The sequence below is a fragment of the Panulirus ornatus genome, chromosome 3, assembly GCF_036320965.1.
Source record: "Panulirus ornatus isolate Po-2019 chromosome 3, ASM3632096v1, whole genome shotgun sequence".
Lineage (NCBI taxonomy): Eukaryota > Metazoa > Arthropoda > Malacostraca > Decapoda > Palinuridae > Panulirus > Panulirus ornatus.
Genome location: NC_092226.1, coordinates 33,421,870 through 33,445,992, shown reverse-complemented (window position 1 = coordinate 33,445,992; position 24,123 = coordinate 33,421,870). Strand labels below are relative to the sequence as shown.

The 24,123-nt window shown below is 41.2% G+C and overlaps 3 protein-coding genes across 9 annotated transcripts in view; all 3 read left to right on the top strand.

Annotated features, from left to right (window-relative positions):
• Positions 1-19,188: 19,188 nt before the first annotated feature.
• LOC139761955 (uncharacterized) overlaps positions 19,189-24,123 on the top strand; it is a 622,461-nt gene continuing 617,526 nt past the window's right edge. For all 7 annotated transcript variants that reach the window (XM_071686680.1, XM_071686670.1, XM_071686698.1 and 4 more), the window contains exon 1: positions 19,189-19,347. The gene's annotated coding sequence lies outside the window, so the exon portion shown is untranslated. The remainder of the gene's footprint in view (positions 19,348-24,123) is intronic.
• LOC139759473 (uncharacterized) lies at positions 20,090-20,683 on the top strand. The gene has a single exon (XM_071681643.1). The coding sequence runs from the start codon at positions 20,090-20,092 to the stop codon at positions 20,681-20,683; it is 594 nt and encodes a 197-aa protein (XP_071537744.1).
• Positions 20,714-21,058, top strand: LOC139759469 (uncharacterized). The gene has a single exon (XM_071681630.1). It carries the CDS (start codon positions 20,714-20,716, stop codon positions 21,056-21,058), a length of 345 nt encoding a protein of 114 aa, XP_071537731.1.

Sequence of the window (24,123 nt, the reverse complement as noted above, 5' to 3'; positions counted from 1 at the left end):
AAGAAGGATGTAAGAATTACTAGTAAGATAAAGCAGTATAAGATGTGCAGCGAAATAGTTAACAATGGCGGACCAGATTCTTGGATGCATAGGTAGGGCTTTCGAATTTGGATAAATCATCCTTACTCTCTACAATCCATTACTGCTCTCCACTTGTATGCTATATAATTCTGTTTACGTTACTTGAAAAGACATATATAGGCTGGGGAGAGTACAGCGTCAAGCTACCACGAAACGATTGAAATAATTTTAGCTTACGGAAAAGATTGAGCTGATTTGATACAGGTATTTAAGATTATTAAAGGTTTTGGTAATCTGGACCTAACAAGCTGCTTAAGGTTTGATTCGTCTTATTTCACTCGTACTCACGGGTAAGAACTGTAGAGCCTACGTTTTACCTCGAATGAGGCGAACAAGATTGTTAACATGGACAATGAGAATTTTGAAAGCATTACCGTAGATACGTTTAAAAATAGAGTTCATAACCATTCAGTTTAAAGCCCATGATTAATGCATCCTTATAATCGCATCCTCAGTCACATGAATTTGCAGGTTTTCCTCTTTTAATCATGAGTCTGCGAGTTTTTAATATCTTCTACTGTTACGATCAGCCTTGAAAGGGTCTAATGGTTTGTCGCTGTTTGAGTTCCTTTGTATCCTTTGTATGATAAGGTAGTAGGTGTAGGGTGTTTGGTTCGAGGAGATATGCGGAGAGAATTATCATGGGGAACGGTTTGATGAAAAGAGAAGAGGTGGTGAAAGCCTTGCGAGAGATGAAGTGAGACGCAGCGGATGTAATGGATGGTATTGCAGATTATTTTCTCATGAACAAATACAGATAAGAAGAAATACAGATAAGAGCAACAAGACGAATTCCTTCCCTGATATATGATGGTTAAAATGAAAAACTTAAGAGATGTTTTTATTATTATTATTTTGCTTTGTTGCTGTCTCCCGCGTTTGCGAGGTAGCGCAAGGAAGCAGACGAAAGAAATGGCCCAACCCACCCCCATACACATGTATATACATACACGTCCACACACGCAAATAAACACACCTATACATCTCAATGTACACATATATATATACACACACAGACACATACATATATACCCATGCACACAATTCACACATTCTGCCTTTATTCATTCCCATCGCCACCTCGCCACACATGGAATACCATCCCCCTCCCCCCTCATGTGTGCGAAGTAGCGCTAGGAAAAGACAACAAAGGCCCCATTCGTTCACACTCAGTCTCTAGCTGTCATGCAATAATGCCCGAAACCACAGCTCCCTTTCCACATCCAGGCCCCACAGAACTTTACTTTGTTTACCCCAGACGCTTCACATGCCCTGATTCAATCCACTGACAGCACGTCAACCCCGGTATACCACATCGATCCAATTCACTCTATTCCTTGCCCGCCTTTCACCCTCCTGCATGTTCAGGCCCCGATCACACAAAATCTTTTTCACTCCATCTTTCCACCTCCAATTTGGTCTCCCACTTCTCCTCGTTCCCTCCACCTCCGACACATATATCCTCTTGGTCAATCTTTCGTCACTCATTCTCTCCATGTGCCCAAACCATTTCAAAACACCCTCTTCTGCTCTCTCAACCACGCTCTTTTTATTTCCACACATCTCTCTTACCCTTACATTACTTACTCGATCAAACCACCTCACACCACACATTGTCCTCAAACATCTCATTTCCAGCACATCCACCCTCCTGCGCACAACTCTATCCATAGCCCACGCCTCGCAACCATACAACATTGTTGGAACCACTATTCCTTCAAACATACCCATTTTTGCTTTCCGAGATAAAGTTCTCGACTTCCACACATTCTTCAAGGCTCCCAGGATTTTCGCCCCCTCCCCCACCCTATGATTCACTTCCCCTTCCATGGTTCCATCCGCTGCCAGATCCACTCCCAGATATCTAAAACACTTTACTTCCTCCAGTTTTTCTCCATTCAAACTAACCTCCCAATTGACTTGACCCTCAACCCTACTGTACCTAATAACCTTGCTCTTATTCACATTTACTCTTAACTCTCTTCTTTCACACACTTTACCAAACTCAGTCACCAGCTTCTTCAGTTTCTCACATGAATCAGCCACCAGCGCTGTATCATCAGCGAACAACAACTAACTCACTTAACAAGCTCTCTCATCCCCAACAGACTTCATACTTGCCCCTCTTTCCAAAACTCTTGCATTCACCTCTTTAACAACCCCATCCATAAACAAATTAAACAACCATGGAGACATCACACACCCCTGCCGCAAACCTACATTCACTGAGAACCAATCACTTTCCTCTCTTCCTACACGTACACATGCCTTACATCCTCGATAAAAACTTTTCACTGCTTCTAACAACTTGCCTCCCACACCATATATTCTTAATACCTTCCACAGAGCATCTCTATCAACTCTATCATATGCCTTCTCCAGATCCATAAATGCTACATACAAATCCATTTGCTTTTCTAAGTATTTCTCGCATACATTCTTCAAAGCAAACACCTGATCCACACATCCTCTACCACTTCTGAAACCACACTGCTCTTCCCCAATCTGATGTTCTGTACATCCCTTAACCCTCTCAATCAATACCCTCCCATATAATTTACCAGGAATACTCAACAAACTTATACCTCTGTAATTTGAGCACTCACTCTTATCCCCTTTGCCTTTGTACAATGGCACTATGCACGCATTCCGCCAATCCGCCATATGCCTTCTCCAGATCCATAAATGCTACATACAAATCCATTTGCTTTTCTAAGCATTTCTCGCATACATTCTTCAAAGCAAACACCTGATCCACACATCCTCTACCACTTCTGAAACCACACTGCTCTTCCCCAATCTGATGTTCTGTACATCCCTTAACCCTCTCAATCAATACCCTCCCATATAATTTACCAGGAATACTCAACAAACTTATACCTCTGTAATTTGAGCACTCACTCTTATCCCCTTTGCCTTTGTACAATGGCACTATGCACGCATTCCGCCAATCCTCAGGCACCTCACCATGAGCCATACATACATTAAATAACCTTACCAACCAGTCAACAATACAGTCGCCCCCTTTTTTAATAGGTTCCACTGCAATACCATCCAAACCTGCTGCCTTGCCGGCTTTCATCTTCCGCAAAGCTTTTACTACCTCTTCTCTGTTTACCAAATCATTTTCCCTAACCCTCTCACTTTGCACACCACCTCGACCAAAGCACCCTATATCTGCCACTCTATCATCAAACACATTCAACAGACCTTCAAAATACTCACTCCATCTCCTTCTCACATCACCACTACTTGTTATCACCTACCCATTAGCGCCCTTCACTGAAGTTCCCATTTGCTCCCTTGTCTTACGCACTTTATTTACCTCCTTCCAGAACATCTTTTTATTCTCCCTAAAATTTAATGATACTCTCTCACCCCAACTCTCATTTGCACTCTTTTTCACCTCTTGCACCTTTCTCTTGACCTCCTGTCTCTATCTTTTATACATCTCCCACTCAATTGCATTTTTTCCCTGCAAAAATCGTCCAAATGCCTCTCTCTTCTCTTTCACTAATAATCTTACTTCTTCATCCCACCACACACTACCCTTTCTAATCAACACACCTCCCACACTTCTCATGCCACAAGCATCTTTTGCGCACTCAATCACTGATTCCCTAAATACATCCCATTCCTCCCCCACTCCCCTTACTTCCATTGTTCTCACCTTTTTCCATTCTGTACTCGGTCTCTCCTGGTACTTCCCCACACAAGTCTCCTTCCCAAGCTCACTTACTCTCACCACCCTCTTCACCCCAACATTCACTCTTCTGAAAACCCATACAAATCTTCACCTTAGCCTCCTCAAGATAATGATCTGACATCCCTCCAGTTGCACCTCTCAGCACATTAACATCCAAAAGTCTCTCTTTTGCGCGCCTGTCAATGAACACGTAATCCAATAACGCTCTCTGGCCATCTCTCCTACTTACATACGTATACTTATGTATATCTCGCTTTTTAAACCAGGTATTCCCAATCACCAGATGTATAAACGGTTTTTCTAAAATGATAAAGCCGTCTACTAAGAGATATAATAAAAGTTTTAGAAACTTATTACTCGGTAATTTCGACAATATAAGTGACCAGAAAAAGATTGTGAAGTTAATGCGAAGGATATGTACTGTAATACAAAACTTGGGCATATATATTCCTTTTTTGAGATGTAGTGCTACAAACCACAGAAAAAAATACAACCACACATTGTCAAGGAGAAAACGATCAGTGTGCTCAAACCACACCAGGACAGATATTTCAATGATATTGATGATTGTAATTATGAGTGCATAAGCCTATTCAAGAATGGCAGTATAATGTGCCCATTACAACCTATCTCTTTCCCGTTGTAAGGATGGAATATTTTCTCTCCAAACTGTTTCGAGGCTGAAGTGAGGTCAGATTGTTTCCTTCCCCTTTCGTTCGTTTATATATGTTTTTATATTAGTTCGTTAAGTCTGTATTACATAGTTGTTCTTCATGGCTGTTTCCCCGATGGTCGATGTGCCGGAGGGAGAGGTGGGAGGGAACGAGCCTTCTGCTTTACTATCACGTGTCTATCTGTAGAGATCAATACATTGATTTACTATTGTTATCCCACAGCAGATGACATGATAATAGACCATCGGGATTTCTGTTATCTGGCTCTTCCATATAATCCTGTTTCCAAGTCAAGAACCTAATTTCTCCTTCCCAGTGCCCCTGTCTACCATTTCAACTCATTACCTCCTTCCTTCCCAGTGTTCCTGTCAACCACCTGAACTCATTACCTCTTCCCTTCCATTCCGTCTGTCAACCGCTTCAAGTAATTAGTAACTACCTCTTGCCAACCACTTGAACTCATTACCTCCTCCCCTTTCAGTGCCTCAGTCAACCACGTCAACTCATGACCTCCTCCGGTTCCAGTACCCCTGTCAACCTCTTCAGCCCATTACTTCTCCCCCTTACCTATGCCACTGTGAACCAGTTTATCCAATCACTCCATCCTCATCTCCCTCCCCTTCTTCCTTTAATTCTCTCCATGTAACTCCCCAGTTATCCCCAGACATATTCTGCTCGCCTGCCATTCAGTAGGCGGATATATTTTGGAAATAACTCGCATTACCTCATGTACGTAGAATTCAGCCTTTTGAATACGCAAACGAAGACTTTCTTACTTCTCTTTTTTTCTTGGCAGTGGGTAATAGTCTGATGTTGTATACGAGTGTGTATGTTTACACCGATAATGGTCTTAGAACGGCCTCTTTCGCTATTCATTTCTGCAACGTTCGTTGTCCTATGTCTTGCCTCATCAGTGTTGAACACGATGTCTCCTTTCTCATCTGATCTTTATTCAAAAACCCCGTCTGGCTGTCTCTCAACTCTCTGCCTATGATCTTTACCGCCATGTCTGCTCTAAAGATGGCTTTTGTGCTTTCACTTTGGTGCAAATATTTGTTCATTTTGTGGCCTTAGTAAAGGTTGCCTTCAGGTGAAACGGAAGGTAAGAAATATCAAGACATGAACGACGTGTGAAAGATTCATAGGCTTCATCATTTGGGTCTATTCAGTGGAAGACATACAAAGGTTTGCTACAGGAAATTACATGAAATGCGTCTACGATGACATCAAGCTAGTGGTGCGAGTTATGAGAGGAGAGACTCCTTCGCTTCGTCTGAGTGGCAATAAAGGAGATCAAGGGGAGAAGTGATAACCACTGATAGATATACACAAGGACACGGTGAGATAACCGCACACCAGTGTCCTGTAGTAGGGAGGAAATGTAAAACATGAGGACGTAAGAAGGCAAAGAATCGTAACAAGCGTCAGAGTACATGGAAAGGACAGGCAGCAGGAGACCTAATGGTTCATAGCGAGGTTATCAGTGAAGATAAACGACTGATCAATGGTACAGTAATTGCAGATAGCATTGGAAGATTCGAAAGGCTGTATGATAATCGTAAAAGTTTCGGAAATGATGCCCATAAGAAAGTAAGGTTCCCTTCCCCTGTGCAGAGATAGGCAAACTTCTAAGTAGACATAACACGCACTAAATACTTGGTCGCGTGGTAAAATAGACACGGGGCCACTTGCGCACGGACAAAGACGTGAGTAAGAAACAGACTTGCGCGGACCCATACGCGCATGAAAAGACCATGCACGTGGAATCATACACGTGCAGATACACACACGAACACAAACACCACAACATTACACGCGCACCTTCATGAATTCTTGGACGCAGAGAAAACAACATGACCTGTTTTTGCATAGGTGAAGGGAATTTTACCCACTTGGTACTCCATATAATGAAATGCCTCTTTTTCTCATACTAGATCTTTCATGATATTTGCATTTACTGTTTTATCGCGGGAGTATTTCCATTCGTTCACTATACAATTACTGCATGTAGATTCTCTGTCATACATTTGATACGCATTTTCATTCATATATATATGTTTTGTTAAAAGTAAAGCAGTTGATTTCACCGTTTTGAAGTTTCAAAACGCTTACGTTAAGTTTTCACATAAAAGCCAACGTGCAAAAGTTAATTCTTATGGTACAGGGAGGGTTTGAGTTCGTTTAAGAAATTGGTTGAGTGGCTGTAAACAAGGAACTGTGATTAACGGACAAACCTCAGATTGGTTCGTCGTGACAAGTGGTGTGCCGCAGGGATCAGTCCCAGTACCGGTTATCGTTCTCATAAATGTCACTGATTGATTATAATGGGATGGATTGTAAGACATGGGAATTTACAAGACGACATTAGGCTGGGAAATGAATGGCGACATGAATTGAAGCTGTGTAACTTCTAACTCGCATAGACACTGTGATGGACTTTGATATAATCAAGTGCACAGTTTTACATATCCACAAGGAAAACTTTAATGTAAGCTACCATATGACAAAGAAAAAAGAAGGATGTAAGAATCACTGGTAAGATAAAGCAAAATAAGATGTGCAGCGAAATAGTTAAAAATGGTGGACCAGTTTCTTAGATGCATAGGTAGGGCTTTCGAATTTGGTTAAATCATCCTTACTCTCTACAATCCATTAGTGCGGTCCACTTGTATGCTGTATTATTTTGTTCACCTTACTTGAAAAAAGAGATATACAGACTGGGGAGAGTACAGCGTCAAGCTACCACGAAACGATTGAAATGATTTTAGCTTACGGAAAAGATTGAGTTGATTTGATACAGGTATTTAAGATTATTAAAGGTTTTGATAATCTGGACCTAACAAGCTACTTAAGGTTTGATTCGTCTTATTTCACTCGTACTCACGGGTAAGAACTGTAGAGCCTACGTTTTACCTGGAATGAGGCGAAGTACTTTTTCTTCAACATGATTGTTAACATAGACAATGAAAATTTTGAAAGCATTACCGTAGATACGTTTAAAAATAGAGTTGATAACCATTTAGCTTAAAGTCCATGATTAATCTTACTTTCGCATCCTCAGTCACATGAATATGCAGGTTTTCCTCTTTTAATCATGAGAGTCTGCGAGTTTTTAATATCTTTTATTGTTACGATCAGCCTTGAAAGGGTCTAGTGGTTTGTTGCTGTTTGAGTTCCTTTGTATGATAAGGTAGTAGGTGTAGGGTGTTTGGTTCGAGGAGATATGCGGAGAGAATTATCATGGGGAACGGTTTGATGAAAAAAGAGAAGAGGTGGTGAAAGCCTTGCGAGAGATTAAGTGAGACGCAGCGGATGTAATGGATGGATATTGCAGATTATTTATCTCATGAACAAATACAGATAAGAAGAAAATACAGATAAGAGCAACAAGACGAATTCCTTCCCTGATAAATATGATGGTTAAAATGGAAAAACTTAAGAGATGTTTTTTTTTATTATTAATTTTGCTTTGTTGCTGTCCCCCGCGTTTGCGAGGTAGCGCAAGGAAGCAGACGAAAGAAAGGGGCCCAACCCACCCCCATACACATGTATATACATACACGTCCACACACGCAAATAAACACACCTATACATCTCAATGTACACAATTATATACACACCCCAGACACATACATATATACCCATGCACACAATTCACACATTCTGCCTTTATTCATTCCCATCGCCACCTGCCACACATGGAAAAACCATCCCCCTCCCCCCTCATGTGTGCGAAGTAGCCTAGGAAAAGACAACAAAGGCCCCATTCGTTCACACTCAGTCTCTAGCTGTCATGCAATAATGCCCAAAACCACAGCTCCCTTTCCCATCCAGGCCCCACAGAACTTTACTTTGTTTACCCCAGAACGCTTCACATGCCCTGATTCAATCCACTGACAGCACGTCAACCCCGGTTTACCACACGATCCAATTCACTCTTTTCCCTTGCCCGCCTTTCACCCCTCCTGCCATGTTCAAAGGCCCCGATCACACAAAATCTTTTTCACTCCATCTTTCCACCCCCAAATTTTGGGTTTCTCCCACTTCTCCTCGTTCCCTCCACCTCCGCCCACATTTTTCCTCTTGGTCAATCTTTCGTCACTCATTCCTCTCATGTGCCCAAACCATTTCAAAACACCCTCTTCTGCTCTCTCAACCACGCTCTTTTTATTTCCACACATCTCTCTTACCTTACATTACTTACTCGATCAAACCACCTCACACCACCACATTGTCCTCAAACATCTCATTTCCAGCACATCCACCCTCCTGGCACAACTCTATCCATAGCCCACGCCTCGCAACCATACAAATTGTTGGAACCACTATTCCTTCAAACATACCCATTTTTGCTTTCCGAGATAAAGTTCTCGAACTTCCACACATTCTTCAGGTCCCAGGATTTTCGCCCCCTCCCCCACCCTATGATTCATTTCCCCCTTCCATGGTTCCATCCGCTGCCAGATCCACTCCCAGATATCTAAAACACTTTACTTCCTCCAGTTTTTCTCCATTCAAACTAACCTCCCAATTGATTTGACCCCTCAACCCTCTGTACCTAATAACCTTGCTCTTTTTCCCACATTTACTTTTTAACTCTCTTTTTTTCACACACTTTACCAAACTCAGTCACCAGCTTCTTCAGTTTTCTCACATGAATCAGCCACCAGCGCTGTTCATCAGCGAACAACAAATTTACTCACTTAATCAAGCTCTCTCACCCCCAAAACAGACTTCATATTTGCCCCTCTTTCCAAAACTCTTGCATTCACCTCTTTAACAACCCCCTCCATAAAAAATTAAACAACCATGGAGACATCACACACCCCTGCCGCAAACCTTTCATTCACTGAGAACCAATCACTTTCCTCTCTTCCTACACGTACACTTTCCTTACATCCTCGATAAAAACTTTTCACTGCTTCTAACAAACTTGCCTCCCACACCATATATTCTTAATACCTTCCACAGAGCATCTCTATCAACTCTATCATATGCCTTCTCCAGATCCATAAATGCTACATACAAATCCATTTGCTTTTTTTAAGGGATTTTTCGCATACATTCTTCAAAGCAAACACTGATCCACACATCCTCTACCACTTCTGAAACCAACTGCTCTTCCCAATCTGATGTTCTGTACATCCCTTAACCCTCTCAATCAATACCCTCCCATATAATTTACCAGGAATACTCAACAAACTTATACCTCTGTAATTTGAGCACTCACTCTTATCCCCTTTTCCTTTGTACAATGGCACTATGCACGCATTCCGCCAATCCGCCATATGCCTTCTCCAGATCCATAAATGTACATACAAATCCATTTGCTTTTCTAAGCATTTCTCGCATACATTCTTCAAAGCAAACACCTGATCCACACACCCCTACCACTTCTGAAACCACACTGCTCTTCCCAATCTGATGTTCTGTACTTTCCCTTTAACCCTCTCAATCAATACCCTCCCATATAATTTACCAGGAATACTCAACAAACTTATACCTCTGTAATTTGAGCACCACTCTTATCCCCTTTGCCTTTGTACAAAGGCACTATGCACGCATTCCGCCAATCCTCAGGCACCTCACCATGAGCCATACATACATTAAATAACCCTTTCCAACCAGTCAACAATACAGTCGCCCCTTTTTTAATAGGTTCCACTGCAATACCATCCAAACCTGCTGCCTTGCCGGCTTTCATCTTCCGCAAAGCTTTTACTACCTCTTCTCTGTTTACCAAATCATTTTCCCTAACCCTCTCACTTTGCACACCACTCCCACCCAAAGCACCCCATATCTGCCCCCTCTATCATCAAACACATTCAACAGACCCTTTAAATACTCACTCCAAACTCCTTCTCACATCACCACTACTTGTTATCACCTACCCATTAGCGCCCCTTTACTGAAGTTCCCATTTGCTCCCTTGTCTTAAAGCACTTTATTTACCTCCTTCCAGAACATCTTTTATTCTCCCTAAAATTTAATGATACTCTCTCACCCAACTTCATTTGCACTCTTTTTCACCTCTTGCACCTTTCTCTTGACCTCCTGTCTCTATCTTTTAACATCTCCACTCAATTGCATTTTTTCCCTGCAAAAATCGTCCCAAATGCCTCTCTTCTCTTTCACTAATAATCTTATTCTTCATCCCACCCCACCACTACCCTTTCTAATCAACACACTCCCACACTTCTCATGCCACAAGCATCTTTTTGCGCACTCAATCACTGATTCCCTAAATACATCCCATTCCTCCCCCCCTCCCCTTACTTCCATTGTTCTCACCTTTTCCATTCTGTATCGGTCTCTCCTGGTACTTCCCCAACAAGTCTCCTTCCCAAGCTCACTTACTCTCACCACCCTCTTCACCCCAACATTCACTCTTCTGAAAACCCATACAAATCTTCACCTTGCCTCCTCAAGATAAATGATCTGACATTCCCTCCAGTTGCACCTCTCAGCACATTAACATCCAAAAGTCTCTCTTTTGCGCGCCTGTCCAATTAACACGTAATCCAATAACGCTCTCTGGCCATCTTCCTACTTACATACGTATACTTATGGGATATCTCGCTTTTTAAACCAGGTTTTTCCCAATCACCAGATGTATAAACGGTTTTTTTTAAAATGATAAAGCCGTCTACTAAGAGATATAATAAAAGTTTTAGAAACGTATTACTCGGTAATTTCGACAATATAAGTGACCAGAACAACATTGTGAAGTTAATGCAAAGGATATGTACTGTAATACAAACTTGGGCAAGTTCCTTTTTTGAGCTGTAGTGCTGCAAACCACAGAAAAAACTACAACCACACATTGTCAAGGAGAAAACGATCAGTCTGCTCAAACCACGCCAGGACAGATATTTCAATGATATTGATGATTGTAATTATGAGTGCATAAGCCTATTCAAGAATGGCAGTATAATGTGCCCATTACAACCTATCTCTTTCCCGTTGTAAGGATGAAATATTTTCTCTCCAAACTGTTTCGAGGCTGAAGTGAGGTCAGATTGTTTCCTTCCCCTTTCGTCCGTTTATATATGTTTTTATATTAGTTCGTTCAGTCTGTATTACATAGTTGTTCTTCATGGCTGTTTCCCCGATGGCTGATGTGCCGGAGGGAGAGGTGGGAGGGAACGAGCCTTCTGCTTTACAATCATGTGTCTATCTGTAGAGATCAATAAATTGATTTACTATTGTTATCCTCCAGCAGATGACCTGATAATAGACCATCGGGATTTCTGTTATCTGGCTCTTCCATATAGTCCTGTTTCCAAGTCAAGAACCTAATTTCTCCTTCCCAGTGCTCCTGTCTACCATTTCAACTCATTACCTCCTTCCTTCCCAGTGTTCCTGTCAACCACCTGAACTCATTACCTCTTCCCTTCCATTCCCTGTCAACCGCTTCAAGTAATTAGTAACTACCTCTTCCATTACCCCTGCCAACCACTTGAACTCATTACCTCCTCCCCTTTCAGTGCCCCTGCCAACCACTTGAACTCATGGCTTCCCTTTCAGTGCCTCAGCCAACCACTTCATCTCATGACCTCCTCCGCTTCCAGTACCCCTGTCAACCTCTTCAACCCATTACTTCTCCCCCTTACCTACGCGACTGTGAACCAGTTCACCCCATCACTCCATCCTCATCTCCCTCCCCTTCTCCCTTTTATTCTCTCCATTTAACTCCCCAGTTATCCCCAGACATATTCTGCTCTTCTGCCATTCAGTAGGCGGATATATTTTGGAAATAACTCGCATTACCTCATGTACGTAGAATTCAGCCTTTTGAATACGCAAACGAAGACTTACTTTCTTCTCTTTTTTCTTGGCAGTGGGTAATAGTCTGATGTTGTATACGAGTGTGTATGTGTACACCGATAATGGTCTTAGAACGGGCTCTTTCGCTATTCATTTCTGCAACATTCGCTGTCCTGTCTTGTCTCATCAGTGTTGAACACAATTTGTCTCCTTCCTCATCTGATCTTTATTCAGAAACCCCGTCTGGCTGCCTCTCAACTCTGCCTGTGATCTTTACCGCCACGTCTGCTCGAAACATGGCTTTTGTGCTTTCACTTTGGTGCAAATATTCGTTTATTTTGTGGCCTTAGTAAAGGTTGCCTTCAGGTGAAACGGAAGGTAAGAAATATCAAGACATGAACGACGTGTGAAAGATTCCTAGGCTTCATCATTTGGGTCTATTCATTGGAAGACGTAAAAAGATTTGCTACAGGAAATTACATGAAATGCGTCTACGATGACATTAAGCTAGTGGTGCGAGTTATGAGCGGAGAGACTCCTTCGCTTCGTCTAAGTGGCAATAAAGGAGGTCAAGGGGAGAAGTGATAACCACTAATAGATATACACAAGGACACGGTGAGATAATCGCACACCAGTGTCCTGTAGTAGGAAGGAAATGTAAAACATGAGGACGTAAGAAGGCAAAGAATCGTAACTAGCGTCAGAGTACATTGAAAGGACAGGCAGCAGGAGACCTAATGGTTCATAGCGAGGTTATCAGTGAAGGTAAACGACTGATCAATGGTACAGTAGTAATTGCAGATAGCATTGGAAGATTCGAAAGGCTGTATGATAACCGTAAAAGTTTCGGAAATGATGCCCATAAGAGAGTAAAGTTCCCTTCCCCTGTCCAGAGATAGGCAAACTTCTAAGTAGACATAACACGCACTCAATACTTGGTCGCGTGGTAAAATACACACGGGGCCACTTGCGCACGGACAAAGACGTGAGTAAGAAACAGACATGCGCGGACCCATACGCGCATGAAAAGACCATGCACGTGGAATCATACACGTGCAGATACACACACGAACACGAACTCCACAACATTACACGCGCACCTTCATGGATTCTTGGACGCAGAGAAAACAAGGTGACGACCTATTTTTTGCATAGGTGAAGGGAATTTTACGCACTTGTACTCCATATAATGAAATGCCTCTTTTTCTCATGCTAGATCTTTCATGATATTTGCATTTACTGTTTTATCGCGTAAGTATTTCCATTCGTTCACTATACAATTACTGCATGTAGATTCTCTGTCATACATTTGATACGCATTTTCATTCATATATATGTTTTGTTAAAAGTAAAGCAGTTGATTTCACCTACTTTGAAGTTTCAAAACGCTTACGATAAGTTTTTACATCAAAGCCAACGTGCAAAAGTTAATTCATATGGTACAGGGAGGGTTTGACTTCGTTAAAGAAATTGGTTGAGTGGCTGTAAACAAGGAACTGAGATTAACGGACAAACCTCAGATTGGTTCGTCGTGACAAGTGGTGTGCCGCAGGGATCAGTCCTAGTACCGGTTATCGTTCTCATAAATGTCACTGATTGATTATAATGGGATGGATTGTAAGACATGGGAATTCACAAGACGACATTAGGCTGGGAAATGAATGGCGACATGAATTGAAGCTGTGTAACTTCTAACTCGCATAGACACTCTGATGGACTTTGATATAATCAAGTGCACAGTTTTACATATCCGCAGGAAAAACTTTACTGCAAGCTACCATATGACAAAGAAAAAAGAAGGATGTAAGAATCACTAGTAAGATAAAGCAAATAAGATGTGCAGCGAAATAGTTAAAAATGGCGGACAAGATTCTTGGATCCATAGGTAGGACTTTCGAATTTGGATAAATCATCCTTACTCTCTACAATCCATTAGTGCGCTCCACTTGTATGCTATATTATTTTGTTCACCTTACTTGAAAAAAGAGATATACAGACTGGGGAGAGTACAGCGTTAAGCTACCACGAAACTATTGAAATAATTTTAGCTTACGGAAAAGATTGAGCTGATTTGATACAGGTATTTAAGATTATTAAAGGTTTTGGTAATCTCGACCTAACAAGCTACTTAAGGTTTGATTCGTCTTATTTCACTCGTACTCACGGGTAAGAACTCTAGAGCCTACGTTTTACCTCGAATGAGGCGAAGTACTTTTTCTTCAACATGATTGTTAACATGGACAATGAGAATTTTGAAAGCATTACCGTAGATACGTTTAAAAATAGAGTTGATAACCATTTAGCTTAAAGTCCATGATTAATCTTACTTTCGCATCCTCAGTCACATGAATTTGCAGGTTTTCCTCTTTTAATCATGAGAGTCTGCGAGTTTTTAATATCTTTTACTGTTACGATCAGCCTTGAAAGGGTCTAGTGGTTTGTCGCTGTTTGAGTTCCTTTGTATCCTTTGTATGATAAGGTAGTAGGTGTAGGGTGTTTGGTTCGAGGAGATATGCGGAGAGAATTATCATGGGGAATGGTTTGATGAAAAGAGAAGAGGTGGTGAAAGCCTTGCGAGAGATGAAGTGAGACGCAGCGGATGGAATGGATGGTATTGCAGATTATTTTCTCATGAACAAATACAGATAAGAGCAACAAGACGAATTCCTTCCCTGATATATGATGCTTAAAATGAAAAACTTAAGAGATGTATAAACGGTTTTTCCAAAATAATAAAGCCGTCTGCTAAGAGATATAATAAAAGTTTTAGAAACGTATTACTCGGTAATTTCGACAATATAAGTGACCAGAACAACATTGTGAAGTTAATGCAAAGGATATGTACTGTAATACAAACTTGGGCAAGTTCCTTTTTTTGAGCTGTAGTGCTGCAAACCACAGAAAAAACTACAACCACACATTGTCAAGGAGAAAACGATCAGTCTGCTCAAACCACGCCAGGACAGATATTTCAGTGATATTGATGATTGTAATTATGAGTGCATAAGCCTATTCAAGAATGGCAGTATAATGTGCCCATTACAACCTATCTCTTTCCCGTTGTAAGAATGAAATATTTTCTCTCAAACTGTTTCGAGGCTGAAGTGAGGTCAGATTGTTTCCTTCCCCTTTCGTCCGTTTATATATGTTTTTATATTAGTTCGTTCAGTGTGTATTACATAGTTGTTCTTCATGGCTGTTTCCCCGATGGCTGATGTGCCGGAGGGAGAGGTGGGAGGGAACGAGCCTTCTGCTTTACAATCATGTGTCTATCTGTAGAGATCAATACATTGATTTACTATTGTTATCCTCCAGCAGATGACCTGATAATAGACCATCGGGATTTCTGTTATCTGGCTCTTCCATATAATCCGGTTTCCAAGTCAAGAACCTAATTTCTCCTTCCCAGTGCTCCTGTCTACCATTTCAACTCATTACCTCCTTCCTTCCCAGTGTTCCTGTCAACCACCTGAACTCATTACCTCTTCCCTTCCATTCCCTGTCAACCGCTTCAAGTAATTAGTAACTACCTCTTCCATTACCCCTGCCAACCACTTGAACTCATTACCTCCTCCCCTTTCAGTGCCCCTGCCGACCACTTCAGATCATGACTTCCTCCCTCTCAGTGCCTCAGTTAACCACTTCAACTCATGACCTCTGCTTCCAGTACCACTGTCAACCTCTTCAACCCATTACTTCTCCCCCTTACCTACGCCACTGTGAACCAGTTCACTCCATCCTCATCTCCCTCCACTTCTCCCTTTTATTCTCTCCATTTAACTCCCCAGTTATCCCCAGACATATTCTGCTCTCCTGCCTTTCAGTAGGTGGATATATTTTGGAAATAACTCGCATTACCTCATGTACGTAGAATTCAGCCTTTTGAATACGCAAACGAAGACTTTCTTACTTCTCTTTTCCTTGGCAGTGGGTAATAGCCTTATGTTGTATACGTGTGTGTGTGTGTACACCAATAATGGTCTTAGAACGGGCTCTTTCGCTATTCATTTCTGCAACATTCGCTGTCCTATGTCTTAGCTCATCAGTGTTGAACACAATTTGTCACCTTCCTCATCTGATCTTTATTCAGAAACCCCGTCTGGCTGCCTCTCAACTCTCTGCCTGTGATCTTTACCGCCACGTCTGCTCGAAACATGGCTTTTGTGCTTTCACTTTGGTGCAAATATTCGTTTATTTTGTGGCCTTAGTAAAGGTTGCCTTCAGGTGAAACGGAAGGTAAGAAATATCAAGACATGAACGACGTGTGAAAGATTCCTAGGCTTCATCATTTGGGTCTATTCATTGGAAGACGTAAAAAGATTTGCTACAGGAAATTACATGAAATGCGTCTACGATGACATCAAGCTAGTGGTGCGAGTTATGAGCGGAGAGACTCCTTCGCTTCGTCTAAGTGGCAATAAAGTAGGTCAAGGGGAGAAGTGATAACCACTAATAGATATACACAAGGACACGGTGAGATAATCGCACACCAGTGTCCTGTAGTAGGAAGGAAATGTAAAACATGAGGACGTAAGAAGGCAAAGAATCGTAACTAGCGTCAGAGTACATTGAAAGGACAGGCAGCAGGAGACCTAATGGTTCATAGCGAGGTTATCAGTGAAGATAAACGACTGATCAATGGTACAGTAGTAATTGCAGATAGCATTGGAAGATTCGAAAGGCTGTATGATAACCGTAAAAGTTTCGGAAATGATGCCCATAAGAGAGTAAAGTTCCCTTCCCCTGTCCAGAGATAGGCAAACTTCTAAGTAGACATAACACGCACTAAATACTTGGTCGCGTGGTAAAATAGACACGGGGCCACTTGCGCACGGACAAAGACGTGAGTAAGAAACAGACATGCGCGGACCCATACGCGCATGAAAAGACATGCACGTGGAATCATACACGTGCAGATACACACACGAACACAAACTCCACAACATTACACGCGCACCTTCATGAATTCTTGGACGCAGAGAAAACAACGTGACGACCTATTTTTGCATAGGTGAAGGGAATTTTACGCACTTGGTACTCCATATAATGAAATGCCTCTTTTTCTCATGCTAGGTCTTTCACGATATTTGCATTTACTGTTTTATTGCGTTGAGTATTTCCATTCGTTCACTATACAATTACTGCATTTAGATTTCTGTCATACGTTTGATTCGCATTTTCATTCATATATATGTTTTGGTAAAAGTAGAGCAGTTGATTTCACCGCTTTGAAGTTTCAAAACGCTTACGATAAGTTTTCACATCAAAGCCAACGTGCAAAAGTTAATTCATATGGTACAGGGATGGTTTGACTTCGTTTAAGAAATTGGTTGAGTGGCTGTAAACAAGGAACTGAGATTAACGGACAAACCTCAGATTGGTTCGTCGTGACAAGTGGTGTGCCGCAGGGATCAGTCCTAGTACCGGTTATCGTTCTCATAAATGTCACTGATTGATTATAATGGGATGGATTGTAAGACATGGGAATTACAAGACGACATTAGGCTGGGAAATGAATGGCGACATGAATTAAGCTGTGTAACTTCTAACTCGGGTAGACACTGTGATGGACTTTGATATATAATCAAGTGCACAGTTTTACATATCCGCAGGATAAATTTTAATGTAAGCTACCATATGACAAAGGAAAAGAGAAGAATGTAAGAATAACTAGTAAGATAAAGCAAAATAAGATGTGCAGCGAAATAGTTAAAAATGGTAGACCAGATTCTTGGATGCATAGGTAGGGCTTTCGAATTTAGATAAATCATCCTTACTCTCTACAATCCAGTAGTGCGCTCCACTTGTATGCTGTATTATTTTGTTCACCTTACTTGAAAAAAGAGATATACAGAGTGGGGAGAGTACAGCGTCAAGCTACCACGAAACGATTGAAATAATTTTAGCTTACGGAAAAGATTGAGCTGATTTGATACAGGTATTTAAGATTATTAAAGGTTTTGGTAATCTCGACCTAACAAGCTACTTAAGGTTTGATTCGTCTTATTTCACTAGTAATCACGGGTAAGAACTGTAGAGCCTACGTTTTACCTGGAATGAGAAGAAGTACTTTTTCTTCAACATGATTGTTAACATGGACAATGAGAATTTTGAAAGCATTACCGTAGATACGTTTAAAAATAGAGTTGATAACCATTTAGCTTAAAGTCCATAATTAATCTTACTTTCGCATCCTCAGTCACATGAATTTGCAGGTTTTCCTCTTTTAATCATGAGAGTTTGCGAGTTTTTGATATCTTTTACTGTTACGATCAGCCTTGAAAGGGTCTAGTGGTGTACTGAGAATATCTCTTGTGTCCTATTGGTCAAGTTTTCTTTGAATTGAATAGATAAATTGTCTTATTATAACTATATTATTGTTTTTGTATTAACTAAATTTGTAATTTTCTTATGTTCTGCATAGAATTTGTACTATTATTTTGCTAATGAGATATTGTATTTCGCTCTCCCGTTTGGCATTCGCTTGTCGCTATTCTTGTGTGTAAAGTTGTGGCATAGAAGGTGAGTGACGTGGACAGGATGGAGGTGTTGTCCATGCCGTCAACTAGCGGCCCTTCATTGTTTCTTGGGAAGGCCTGTATGTTTGGTGGTGACGACTGGTGGAGGTGTTGGGGCAAGGGATGCAGTGGTCAGGTGTGGGGCAGGGATTTAATGTTGGTGATCCTGGAGCTGTGTGGCACATGGTCCAGTCTCAATGATGTTATGCCGGAGTACACCATTGTGCTAATAATTGTGACCCTGAAGCTGTGAAAAGTGATCTGAATTCCAGTTTCACATGTGTGCTGATAGAGGAGGCACTGTGTGAGTGATTGGATTTAGTAAATAAGACATTGTGATAATAATGTATATGTATGGGTGTTATGTTTTGTAATTGGTACTGTGACTTGTACATTTATTACAGGTTGGACACTAGATTAAATAGAGTAACGACCAGTGCTGTCTCACTCACACCTTGGTGAAACAGTCCAACAAATCCCCTGCCAAGATGGATGAACAGTTGATGAAGGAGCGGACCATCGCCAAACGGAAGTTCACTGTTCAAGGTCAACTTGTTAAAGGAGGCGCAAGGCCGGGATGACCCCTTGGAAGTGTTACGAGGTATTTATGATGACGTGTTCAAACAGTTCCTTGAAATTGAAAAAAATTAATGAGCAGTTAGCTGAGTCTCTTGATACAAAGAAATCAAATTATGATGTGCTCATTAATGAACTTGATACTTATATCACTGATATTGAAAGGACAATAAATCAGGCTTATGCTATAATAGCTAAAGTAACAAAGAAAGACAAAGCCAGTGTTAACGAAATGCACAAAGTGAGAATGGAGCGGTTAACTCTACCACATTTTGATGTCAAGATTCGTGATTATCCCACATTCTGTAAAGACTATGAAAGATTAATGAAATCAGTATATGAAGATGATGCATATGTGTTGCGATCCTGTCTGTCGGGGGAGGCATTGGAGGTAGTTCACGGGGTGGATGACTCTTTTGATTCCATGATGAAAAGGTTGGATGTCGACTCTGCTCATGTTCTTGTTAGGATTAATCACATTGCTGCATGTACGGTAAATGATGTAGTTGTTGAATCAAAAGCCAGTGTTACGCGAAGGCTTGATGACTTCTCTGTAGAAAATCTGGGGAGATGTTGCATTCCAAAATGTGGCAACTGCAAATGTGGAAAGTGTCCCCTTGGAAGTAACAGATATAGTCTTAAAGAAGAAAGAGAATTGTCTCTAATAACACAAGGTTTAAATACATGACTCAAAAACAAGTCAATGGACAGCTTCTTATCCATGGATAAAATCGCCAAAGACCTTGCCAAATAACTTCTCAGCCTACATGGGCAGACTTAGAGCTACAGAAAAGAGATTAGCAAAAAGAGGAGTTGCATATGCAAAGGAATATAGTGATCAGATCCATGACATGGTGGAGCGAGATGTAGCTCGAAAATTGACTACAGATGAAATCAAGGACTCTCAGGGCCCAGTACACTACATCCCTCATCATGAAATATTAAGACCAGACTCTAAATCCACTCCCATCAGAATAGTGTTTAATTCCTCTGCCTCATACATGGGACACGTCTTGAATGACTATTATGCCAAGGGGCCTGATATGCTGTGTGATCTTTTTGGCATATTGGTTAGGTTTCGTCAGAGTCCGGTAGCAATTGTGGGAGATATCAGTAAAATGTATAATTCTGTACTCCTCTCTGAAGCTGATAAAATGACCCACCGGTTCTTGTGGCGAGATATGAACACTACCAGGGAGCCTGACCATTATTGTTTACAGACGGTAACTTTCGGTGACAGACCTAGTGGAGTGATTGCCATGACAGCACTCCATAAAACTGCCGAAATGTTCAAAGGCAAGTACCCGGAAACAGCTGCCATGATCATTAATAAGTTGTATGTGGATGACATTCTTCATTGATGTGAAAGTGCAGAGGAAGCCCTTGAAAGAATGAAAAGGACCGAAGAGATCCTTAAAAGAGGAGGATTCCAGATGAAACAATGGGTAATGTCTGGAAGCCATGATATGACAGAAGATTCTAAGATAATTGATACTGAGGTTGAAAAGGTACTAGGGATGATTTGGGAACCAAAGAAAGATCAATGCTCTTACAAAGTAAGCATTAACATTTGTACAAAACGCAAGAAGATCCGCACTGGTCCTGACCTAACAGTAGAGGAAATAGTGCAAAGGATACCCAAACAACTGACAAAAAGGATGATCCTAAGTCAAGTGACGTCACTATACGACCCTTTAGGCCTTGCTACATCTTTCACGATACAATTTAAGCTATGAATGAGACATCTCATCACACGAAAACAAGAATACAAAGCTGATGAGCAACTGGGTTGGGATGAACCAATCCCTGATGAAATGCATGTGCACTGGGTTAATTTGTTCCAAGATATGTATGCCTTGGAGGATCTAAAATGTAAGCGGTGTATAAAGCCTGATAATGCACTTGGTAACACCACACTTGTCATTTATGCTGAGGCCAGCAATATTGCATACTCTACATGTGCATACATTCGCTTTGAACTGAAAGATGGCACATTTCTTCTCAATTACTTGCAGCCAAGAGTCGAGTTGCTCCCATTCGGCAAATAATTACTCTGAGACTGGAGCTTTGTGCAGCAGTATTGTCTGCTAGGTTACGGAAGGTAATAGAAAAAGAAACAAGTTTTGTGTTCGATAGGGCACCACATCTAACTGACTCATTGATAGTAAGGTCACAGATACAAAATGAATCACATGGATTTGGAGCGTTTGCTGGAACAAGGATTGCGGAGATTCAGGGACCTACTAATACTAATGATTGGCGGTGGGTGGCCACTGACGGCAATGCTGCGGACTACGCCATTATTAGAAAGATGCATTATTAGAAAGAAAACATTTAGAGGAATATTGCATACACTCACTGCCGATGATATGAGGAAGGCAGAAAGGTACTGGGTTAAGATGGTCCAAAGGGAATTCGAAGAAAATTGGAAGGAAAGATTCACAAGGCTAGGACCCAGTAAAGATAAAGCAAAATAAGATGTGCAGCGAAATAGTTACAAATGGTGGACCAGATTCTTGGATCCATTGGCAGGGCTTTCGAATTTGGATAAATCATCCTTACTCTCTACAATCCATTAGTGCGCTCCACTTGTATGGTATATTATTTTGTTCAACTTACTTGAAAAAAGAGATATACAGACTGGGTAGAGTACAGCGTCAAGCTACCACGAAACGATTGAAATCATTTTAGCTTACGGAAAAGATTGAGCTGATTTGATACAGGTATTCAAGATTATTAAAGGTTTTGGTAATCTGGACCTAACAAGCTACTTAAGGTTTGATTCGTCTTATTTCACTAGTAATCACGGGTAAGAACTGTATAGCCTACGTTTTACCTCGAATGTGGCGAAGTACTTTTTCTTCAACATGATTTTTAACATGGACAATGAGAATTTTGAAAGGATTACCGTAGATACGTTTAAAAATAGAGTTGATAACCATTTAGCTTAAAGTCCATGATTAATCTTACTTTCGCATCCTCAGTCACATGTATTTGCAGGTTTTCCTCTTTTAATCATGAGAGTTTGCGAGTTTTTAATATCTTTTACTGTTACGATCAGCCTTGAAAGGGTCTAGTGGTTTGTCGCTGTTTGAGTTCCTTTGTATCCTTTGTATGATAAGGGAGTAGGTGTAGGGTGTTTGGTTCGAGGAGATATGCGGAGAGAATTATCATGGGGAATGGTTTGATGAAAAGAGAAGAGGTGGTGAAAGCCTTGCGAGAGATGAAGTGAGACGCAGCGGATTAAATGGATGGTATTGCAGATTATTTTCTCATGAACAAATACAGATAAGAAGAAATACAGATAAAAGCAGCAAGACGAATTCCTTCCCTGTTATATGATGCTAAAAAGGAAAACTTAAGAGATGTATAAACGGTTTTTCCAAAATAATAAAGCCGTCTGCTAAAAGATATAATAAAAGTTTTAGAAACGTATTACTCGGTAATTTCGACAATATAAGTGACCAGAAGAAGATTGTGAAGTTAATGCAAAGGACATGTACTGTAATACACACTTGGGCAAATTGCTTTTTGAGCTGTAGTGCTGCAAACCACAGAAAAAACTACAACCACACATTGTCAAGGAGAAAACGATCAGAGTGCTCAAACCACGCCAGGACAGATATTTCAATGATATTGATGATTGTAATTATGATTGCATAAGCCTATTCAAGAATGGCAGTATAATGTGCCCATTACAACCTATCTCTTTCCCGTTGTAAGGATGAAATATTTTCTCTCCAAACTGTTTCGAGGCTGAAGTGAGGTCAGATTGTTTCCTTCCCCTTTCGTCCGTTTATATATGTTTTTATGTTAGTTCGTTCAGTCTGTATTACATAGTTGTTCTTCATGGCTGTTTCCCCGACGGCTGATTTGCCGGGGGGAGAGGCGGGAGGGAACGAGCCTTCTGCATTACAATCATGTGTCTATCTGTAGAGATCAATCAGTTGATTTACTATTGTTATCCTCCAGCAGATGACCTGATAATAGACCATCGGGACTTCTGTTATCTGGCTCTACCATATAATCCTGTTTCCAAGTTAAGAACCTAATTTCTCCTTCCTAGTGCCCCTGTCTACCATTTCAACTCACTACCGCCTTCCTTCCCAGTGTTCCTGTCAACCACCTGAACTCGTTACCTCTTCCCTTCCATTCCCTCTGTTAATCGCTTCAAGTAATTACTACCTCTTCCATTACCCCTGCCAACCCCTTGAACTCATTACCTCCTCCCCTTTCAGTGCCCCTGCCAACCACTTCAGATCATGACTTCCTCCCCTTTCAGTGCCTCAGTCAACCACTTCAACTCATGACCTCCTCCGTTTGCATTATCCCTGTCAACCTCTTGAACCCATTACTTCTCCCCCTTACCTACGCCACTGTGAACCAGTTCACTCCATCCTCATCTCCCTTCACTTCTCCCTTTTATTCTCTCCATGTAACTACCAAGATATATTTTGCTTGCTTGTCATTCATTAGGGGGATATATTTTGGAAATAACTCGCATTACCTCATGTACGTAGAATTCAGCCTTTTGAATACGCAAACGAAGACTTTCTTACTTCTCTTTTTTCTTGGCATTGGGTAATAGTCTGATGTTGTATACGAGTGTGTATGTGTACACCGATAATGGTCTTCGAACGGGCTCTTTCGCTATTCATTTCTGCAACATTCGTTGTCCTATGTCTTGCCTCATCAGTGTTGAACACAATTTGTCTCCTTCCTCATCTGATCTTTATTCAAAAACCCCGTCTAGCTGCCTCTCATCTCTCTGCCTCTGATCTTTACCGCCAGGTCGGCTCCA